The sequence below is a fragment of the Opisthorchis viverrini genome, assembly GCF_000715545.1.
Source record: "Opisthorchis viverrini unplaced genomic scaffold opera_v5_171, whole genome shotgun sequence".
Lineage (NCBI taxonomy): Eukaryota > Metazoa > Platyhelminthes > Trematoda > Opisthorchiida > Opisthorchiidae > Opisthorchis > Opisthorchis viverrini.
This window is the reverse complement of record NW_008751829.1, coordinates 481,757-491,264: the sequence shown is the minus strand read 5'-3', so window position 1 is coordinate 491,264 and position 9,508 is coordinate 481,757. Positions and strand designations below refer to the sequence as shown.

At 47.3% G+C, this 9,508-nt stretch overlaps 1 protein-coding gene across 1 annotated transcript in view; it reads left to right on the top strand.

The window, feature by feature from the left end:
* Nucleotides 1-1,951: 1,951 nt before the first annotated feature.
* Nucleotides 1,952-9,508, top strand: part of T265_07477 (hypothetical protein) — a gene marked incomplete at both ends in the record, with an annotated part of 40,935 nt that continues 33,378 nt past the window's right edge. Inside the window, one exon of the mRNA XM_009173010.1 lies at nt 1,952-1,996. Within this exon, the coding sequence (XP_009171274.1) occupies nt 1,952-1,996 (45 nt within the window). The remainder of the gene's footprint in view (nt 1,997-9,508) is intronic.

The following is a 9,508-nucleotide window of genomic DNA, read 5'->3' as shown; positions in this document are numbered from 1 at the left end:
TTCCAAATGCACCGCAAACGACGACCAGATGTGAGATCCGGGCGCCAAAATGTTCAACCCACCTACACCACGTCTAGCAAACGGATGCAGAGATGGTCGCCGTCTGGAATCGTCGAAAAGACCTTTGCTTCCTTTTTCCAGGATGTCTGGGCCTCTCAGGTGGCCTGAAGCTTACCGAAGGCTTTTCGAGTAAGATTTAGTCGGTAAGTATCCAATCACCGCTCAGTATTCACACAATGGACTTGATTTCTCGAAAGCTGCTACACTTCCAGGGTCGCCACGTTGCACCGTAGAATGTCTATGTATAATATATATGTTGATGCACTATTGCGAATTATATATATTGGTGGTTTGCTAAAGTGAGCGAATCTTCAAGGTCAATAAAAAACCACTAACCCTGAATATGTTGCCAATTGTAACTGCCCTCTGTCATCACGAAGGTATACAGCTTGTACCTACGAGCGGAATATTAACTGCTTCAAAAAACGCACTCAAATGGTTTGTCGCCTACGTTCAGTCTACATTCACTGCATCTGAAATGCGTCGGAACAACGCTATCTTCTGCCATCGGGAAAGGCGTGTGTGACCATAGTGACCTTCGTCTGACTGCCACACAGGCACGCGTCTGGTCTCCCGAAGTTTTGCCAGGACCGAAGGCATAAAACACAACTAAGCGCCACCTAATCCACAGAGCCGATAGATACTTCCGGCGATATTTGTATATATCCCGAGTGGAAAGGATCTCGTCGAATTCAACGGTTGTAAACGGCCGCACTCACGCGACGGCGCTCCATAGTTCAGAAGGGTTACTCAGCTGCCCAACTTGTCTTCGGTTTGCCGTTCATTGGCCGTCAGCCGATCGTACAAGAACTTCGACAACTTAGGTTTGTGTTCAAGAAACTATGGCGTGGGTGCCAGGTGGTTATTATGCCTACGTTGACAAAACCGCACCGGACAGCCGGTGATTCGTGTACTGATATTTATTGGCAAACGCGCTCAGATTACTAGCTTCTTTGGATTCCTCGATGTTCCGTTGGTCCTTGAGGTCACCTACTGCAATTGAAGAACACCCATTCGTAACGCAAAACAGCGTTGGTGCTTCGATTAATGGAAAAACGCACTAATACCATATAGTTATTCTACATGTATTGATTTAAAGCCTTTTCGAATGCCGTGGAAAATGAGAAGAATACAGCCCCAAATTTCTCAACAACTGCGTATAAAGCCACTTCCGGAACCACAGCACAGCACGTTCAAAGTCGAATGTGAAGCAGAATTTTCAATAAAGGATTGATTAAAAAACCACAAAAATGGCGGCAGATTAGGGTTATTTTCGGTCTGACCACAAATACAAACGAACGCAAAGTTTCGACGTAAAACGGCTTTGCGGAAAAATGCATTGTGCCTCTTAGTCACGGCAACTTCACCTCGGAAAGACCTCCAGCGGATGAGAGAGCGAAACTTTATTATGCAACACTTTTCCTCACTTTGGGTGGTTCTTGAGTGAAATAACTACCGGTAGCGGACTAGGACCTTATCAGCGCGTTCGGACAAATTAACAAGCAAAGTAAACAACACAAAATCACAAAATCACAATAGGAGAAGAATGAGTAGTCAAATGGGGACTCACGAATGTGTAGATCCAGTAGTCCACTACACCGATCCAAATGCAGTAACTGGCTGTGAAAGGAAATATTCACTTGTCGAAATTTCCCACAGATGGTTCCGCGTGAGTGATATATTCCACGGTAGGAAAATTATTCACGGCTAAAAATGTCACAGGAATTTATTGTGACGTTCAACAGTTGACACAAACACAGAGATTTAGTCCCACTGGTTCAACAAGTCAACAAAAGTTCAACGGAGCCTAAATACGCTCGTTCAGCAAGAGGTCAGCAGGTCGCCCCGGAAAAATGTGTATTCGTAACATTAAAACAAACGTCATGATACAATGTGTACGACAGTTACAAAGTTTGGTTCAAGTTCAGGAAGAATGGTAAATGTGACAACGGGTTACGGAGTGAAAAAACTACCCATCCACAGTTGTCGGCGTTGCATTCAATTCAGATCAACATTAGGCGTTTCTTTGTGTGAGTTCACGTGATGGCACCCTAGCAGATAGAAGGTGAGACCTCAAGTAGTGATGATGTATTCCTTGTTATGTTGGGTTTTTAGGCGGACCGAGGCAGCTCAAAAACAAACTGTTCCATGAAGGCAGTGCAAACGCATCGATCACTCGTATCAGTCAATCTGGAGCAATTAAGCACATCTCACTCCCTTTACGAAACTATAAAAGCACGCTGTTAACTGGGTTAGTGTTCCCAGTAGTGGCAGTGAAACGAATCTATGGGCGTGCTGCTGCTTTTACGTCGGTGAGTTGCTTTTGGATAACTTTCTGAACTCTCAGCAGTCTATCCACGCAACGTTTTCTCTGGTGCGTTCGCAGGACTAATAGTTGCACAATAACCGATGAGGGTGGTGAAATTATTCCGTATTTTCCAGAGGTTAGATTATACTTAGGCACACAACACTGCTTGATCCTCAAGAAATCCTCGAAACTTCGTTGGGTCACCTCCGCATGGCCTTGAAGCGATGACCTTCGGCACGCCCCTTGAATATCTCAAGTTTTAATGGTGAGCTCTGCTTGCTACCTTTTTAGGTTGACTAGATCCGATGTATCTGGGGAATGTGCTCGTAGATGGCATGGAATTTAGGGCTCTAGTATTCGATTTGATTTTGTACCTGCTACAGCTACGCTTCTTAGAAGTTCCGGCGATAGGTTTTAGGTATCAGGAACAAAACACGCTTCGTGTATCTGATCGATTTTGGACATATCGACCTTCGGCAGGTTCGCGAAAGACATTGTGCCATACGTACCTCGCAAAGCGTACTACAAACGGATATACCCAACGTCACCAATCGGGAAGTGGAAGAAATTGCGTCCTTGTTTGATGGAACAAAACCCTACCTCGTATTTTATTAAGATCTGGTCAACTCTTGGCATATATGGTTAGATTCTGTTAGATTACTGGAACCAAGTACAAATGAGTATAGCAGAAGACTAAGGGAAAAAGCCAGCACAAAGATGGGTATTGTTTTATGAACCTGTTGAACGAACCAACGATAACACACGAAATGAGGCCGATGTCCTTTTTCCCGATTCGGTATCAGTTGTCCTGCTCTGACCGGGTCAAGGCAGCAGGCCATCATGGACGTGCCTGTGCTTGCACAGAATCAATTTCCTATCCTCGTGTTTTTTTTTAGATACAGACATCCAAGTTATGGAAAGCCTTTAGAATGTGGTGCCAAGCCTCTCATCCTCCTCCCAGAAAAACTAAAAATCATAGCCAGCTGTAAACTATCTTAATGGTCTCGCTTTCATTGAGTCGAATTTTTTTGGAGGAAGCCTGTCCCGGTATTTGGCAGTCCTGAATGAAAAGGTCCTGTCGGACGAGGGTCTTAGGCTCTGTTTGTATACCTTCTTCACCTCTTCTCTCAGTAACAGCAGGCAGGGAGGTGGAACCTCAAATGAATCTTCAGCTTCACCGTTCTTGAATATCAGGCTTCCTCTGCAGAAACTTCAGTAAGAAGAAACCTCATGCAAATCAGCCGCGGTCTTCGTTGCCCCATTCACAGTCTGCAGCAGCTTCTCGTCTTTACTACGGCCTGAAGTGGTGACTTGGATGGCGTGTCCCAGCCGCGGTCGGCATGGGTCTTGTCTAAGAGCTGGAGATCTGCCTTGTGACCTTTAGGAACGACTTATTGATTGCGTTCAGAAGTCCGTCCAACTTACATATCGGGAGTCATCTTCATCACCGTCAGCAATATCAGTGTCGACACTGATGCTTCCCTGCCGTACATCCATAAGGTTCGTCTAATAATAGGTAAAGCCCTAGAGTGAATGGAGTAAAAGGCTGAATAGGGAAGGGGACCTAATGCTGGCCCATGTCAAGCATTCTGAGGTACCTACATCCCCAAGCACTCAGTCAGACAACCTGGAAGGAAACTGACAGGACGAGCGCCACTGACATCGATTAGCCACCATTTCTTACAACGCCTCCAGCTGAGCACAAGTGGAGTCACGGGGACCCGTGTACAACACCAACAACACCCAAAGTCTTCGTGGTCTCTTTCACACCCCTCTGTCAAGTCATGCGTTGTCCACGTTGCGGTTTGCATCATTCTGAAGGAGGCGCGGAGAATGACACTCGTCTCGGTAGACGGTGTTTTGGCATGCGTAACACATGACCGAGCCGTCGCATTTGGTGGTGCTGGAAGTTTGTACCGATTGAAGTACCTGTCCCACAATTAATTACCCGTTTTCTACCTCGTTACTAACACGCTGACGCCACCCAAAACCAGCCACGCTTCTGAGGCATCTATGGTCGAAATCCTGAAGATGCCTCACATTATCTGTCCGAGGAGGACAACACAGCCCTTAATTTAGCCTGGCACACGCGACCACCACAAGTGACGCAAATTAGCAAATGTGATTCGAGCCTTAAAGGTTCTTGCACGGGCTTCATCAGACACATTTCCGTCAGCGCTAATACAACTACCGAGGTATGCGAAAATTTCCACAATCTCCAGTTATTCTCCTTGAATTTTGAGAGATATATTCGGAGACTGCACGTTCTGAAGTACGGTCTGAAGTATGCCTTTGCACTTTGAAGCTGCAAGGCGCATGCCAGAAGATGGTATGATGGTGGTCAGTCTATTAAACAGGGCTTGTGCTTTGTTTTGGTCTTCAAAGATGAGGGTAACGTCATCTGCCTACTTAGATCTACAAGGCTCTCACCATTAATTTAAACACTGGGGTTTAAGAGACCTTTCAGCGTCCGCCTCATTATTTCATCAGTAATGAAGTTGAACAAGGATGGAGAGAAAGAACGCCACTTTTAGTAGCGAAGCTTTTGAAGAGCTCACCACACACCCGCCCAGAAGTATGTGAATATAGGGATCGGATCATGTTTACAAACTTCTGGGGCATACTCTGTTGAACAAGTGTAGTTATCAGCAGAATCAAACGCACCCTTGAAGCCAAGGATACCAGGATTGTGGGCCGTCTGTACATGTGACATTGCTCTAACACCTGACGGAGTGTGAAGATGTGGTCAACACAGCCTCTATCCAGCCGAAATCCCGCTTGATTCTCACGAGTCAATGCTTTGCGTGCCACCGTAAGACGACGAAGAATCAATGACGCCAGAAGCCTTGTCACGATAGTCGTCAAACTAACACCTCTGTGGTTATTACATTTGGAGTACCCTTTTTTAAAATGGGCACTACTATCAATTCATTCCAGTTGTCTAGGACGGTTTGTTCCTCCCAGATAGACCCAAATAGGCAAGAAAGACACTGACTGAGAAGTCCAACACCATCCTTGAAAAGAGCAGGTGGAAGGTCGTCAGGACGAGCAGCACGACGACTCTTTATTATGGACATATTTTTGGACACTTCCGAGACCGAAGGCAGCTCCATATTGACAGTCCACCTTTCTGCTGAAGTTCAGAATTCTGGATTGGAGTTAGCAGGTGGCCAGCTGAATCGCTGTTCGAACTACTTTGCTTAGCGGTTCAAACGTTCTGCTTTGTTGTATATCAGGGAGCCATTTCGGTCCCTGATTATTTCGCTGACAAGAGGTTTCCGAGGACCAGTCGAACGAATAAAGTGGAACAGCCTGCGGACGTTTCCAGTATTCTTAGCATCATTTATTCGGTTTTTCAGGTCCACCGAGCTTATAGATTTGCACGGATACTCACTTTTACCTGACATCGGATGGTGCTTCGGGTGGAGTTGTGATTGCGACCAGGAGGAAACCGTCGCAGGGTGTCGATCAAAGACACGGTCCTATCAGAGATCCAGTGTTTAGATGAGGGTTGTGCCGCAAATAGGCGTTCCGGCTTTGAGTAGCACTTTGGATATCTCTTCCCAGTGGCCACCTATATCCGACATCGTACCGTCCGGCAGGCGTTCGAGGAGCTATTTCGGATGATTTCGTTTGACTTCTGGGTCCACTAGCTTCCCAATGGCTAAGCGAGGTGTGCGCGATTTGCGTATACCTGAAAAGCGCAATGAAAAGCAGCAGCGTACGAGTGCGTGGTGGGAGTCCACCTTGGTATTCCAGAAGGAGCGGCAGGTGGTGATTGACCCCCGCCACCGATAACTGATGGTGATATGATCTCTTTACAAGTTGAAGCTGGTTTGTTTGTGGTCACCGCGTTGTCAAGCGATTTCCGCTGTTCCGGAACTTCGTACTGCAAAGGAACAGTCTGTGATCGGCACACATCTGAAGTAAGCGGTCTCCGTTGTCCGTGCGCCTCGTGTCCAAACCAAGATGACCGCCCAATCGGGCCTCAGCAGCGCCTAGCCTACCTACGTGGGCGTTCATGTCCCCAGCTTTTAGCCCGCTGTAGAAGGGCACCTAGAGCGTCATAGAAGCTGTCTTTGACAGATTCGGAGCTACTGTCAATTGGGGCGTAAGCAAACAAAAAAGGTGTGATGGATTCTCTGACAGATGTTGCCGAACGAACCATACAGAGGTGACTATCAACGGGTATCCAATCAAGCAGAAACGCTTCCGGTCGGTCGCTCAATACAATACCCATTCCAGCATGTCCAAATGCAGCGGCCTCTGAATCACCAGAGGTGCGCAGCCTAAACCTGGTAGAGAGTGAGGGGCAGTCAGTTCGATCACAGTACTTGCGTCCTGCATTCTTGTTTTTGACACACAACATACACCAATGCTGAGAGAATCCAGCATATCAGCGAGAGCCACCTATTGTCTTTCTTGCTTCCGTATGCGAACAATAAAGGCTTTCGGGGTTTGAAGACAGACTTAAAAGTATTTAGGATTGTTACTGAAGTCGGACATACAGCAGCTGTAGCTAAGTGTGAGGCAGGACGAGCCAAATGGTCAGTCCTATTGCTGGACCTGCTGAGAGAGTATTCAGATTTGGGTGGGATAGAGTTAAAGAGGGAAAGCTTGAGGGTATAAGAAGGGAAGTGTCAGCACTATTGTGTTTTTGCTTACCCACCCTGCTGTATGCAGCAAGTAAGGCGACCTGGCTGATGACAACAAGCGACGGCCGATGTGGCATGAGAGTATTGTTGTAAATGTAGTGGTTGTACGAGGGCTGAGATATTGCCAGGGCGCCTACATCTGGGCAGGAGGATGATTAGGGTCCTCAACTAAAGCCTTTGTCCCAAAAGCCTAACCGCAAGGCAGCAGTGTTGGGCTGAAAATGCAAGTACATTACCATTTTTAAGGAACACGTCGCCACACATGTTCCAACCCCCAACCTGGTATGATAGACTCTTCGAGTGTCGCGCGGACGCCCCCAATATGACTCATTTGGTCGCCGAAGTACACAAACCGCCATACCACGGTAAGGACCAGTCCTTACGTGACGGGAGTTCTGTGGTTGAAACCCAACCTCAGCATCTCGACTGCTTCCGGCTAATCTTCGGCAAGCTAGAAGTATCCCAACCCTCGTGCCTATTCCGGTTGACATGGCAGCTAGGCACGGAGAGGATGGCACAGCTGAACGATGTAGAACCGGTGTCTAGAAGCACAGCCGAAGGACATGAACGCACCTCAGGCAATCGATATCCACACCCCAGTCATTTGACTAGGGTCTCGATATGTCCATGTCCATCTGTGTGGCGACCGAATCTATGATATTCCGAATCCTTAAGTCGTCTATAAAGAGCAAGAATCTGGCAGCCAGATGCTGAGGGAGAACGTAAACAAGGAGAAAGAATGGTCCAAAGGCTGATCTCTGAGAGACCTTTTGCCCACCAGCCGTCGGTTTCGGTAGCTCCCATCCTGTACTGAACCTGAACGAGCTGAATTCCAGGAGCTTCCGTACAGCAGAAGGTATCTGTACAAGCTTATATGCAACACAACTTTTTAAGCAAAATAAAAGGTCACGTAGCGGTCCCTTCGGTTCGTAAGTGTCTCTCGACTTCCCCTGTCTCGACTTGGGCGACCTGGCAGTATCCCAGCCCTCGTGCTTCCTTCGGGTGACATGGCAGCTAGGCACCGAACCGAAAGGGCAGCTGAATGATTATGTTATCTATATTATAGAGATTAGCAGACGTGTAGCGCATGGCTGCTTCAATGCGTATCCTTTCTGGGCTGAAGGGACTAAGTCGTCTTTAACCTTGTAGCTGATGAGCTCGGGACTTTTATCAGGCTGACTTGTCTATAACTGTTTACAAGCCGCCTGTCCCCTCCCTTGTATATGGACACCATCCTGTCTAGGTTTGGGTAACCTGGCAGTATCCCAGCCCTCGTGTTTCCTTCGGGTGGCATGGCAGCTAGGCACCGCAAAGGTGCTACAGCTGAACGCTTCCTTTTTTTTACAGCTATTTCCAAGCCAATGGAAAGACTTCGAAACAGGTTATGATGGAGCTCTGGAAGTGGCCTTGATGAGGTCTGAGGTGGAGTTGACGCTGTATCCCACAACAGTGTAGGATCACGCGTAAGTGAAGTTGCTGGTGACTTTGCTTGAGGCCCAGTCACCCAGCAATCCAACTGCCAAGCTCGCTGAATAGGACAACAACCAAGGATAGTTGGAGCCTACACAATTATTACCCGACACGGTGCCGGGTGAAGTGCCTTGAAGAACAAAAAGATTAGTGGCGACCCGCAGGATGATACGGATTGTGTAGTTCAGTTAATCATATTCAAGCACTGCATCTCGGGCAACACCCTATAATTGCTGGAAGCTCGGTCACGTATTCCTGCTGGTCGAGAATACAATGCCACTAGACGAACTGTCATACTTCACCAAAAAAAGCATTTGATCGAATCAAGAAGTTTGGTAGGTCAGTGAAGCTGGGAATATGCGTCAACTAATCAGCTGATACACGCAGCTTATCCAAACAAGCCTCCGGTGAGTCACTCGATCACTGGAAACAACCGCTCACTTATCTGTAACAAAGGGCACCTGAATAGTTGAGCTGAATACTTCCAAGGACAATTCAACTGGCCACCTGAAATTGCTCAACCAGGTTCCAAACAAGCAACGCAGCTCTGGACAATAAACTCGGAACCCCCAACAGCTTCGAGAATGAGCAAACGCATTCAGGCCCTCAGGCGTTGCTGACTTGCCGACCCTGACGAACTTCCACCCTCTCTGTTCCAATATGTGGGCAAAATCCTCAGTCGGTGCTCGTCTATATTATTTGCCTTTATCTGGTCGAAAGAGACTGCAATAACTAGTCGATAGTGTTGTCCATCCAAGAAGTGCTCGCAATGAGTGTGGCAAGCACAGAAGAATTCGCTTGACCTCCGTTGTAACCAGACAGGGTCGCTTATTTTGTGTCGTCTTACGAAGCTTAATCCAAAAACACATGCAACTTTTCCTCCTCCAAAGACAAGAGCGGTGCCGTCTTAACGTTCCAGATCGATGAGGTTTTTCATCACAGGGTTTTGAAGAAATTCCAGCGTTTGCCTAGTTATTTCATCGGTCCCAAAACTCAATAAGAATGAAGAGAGTGG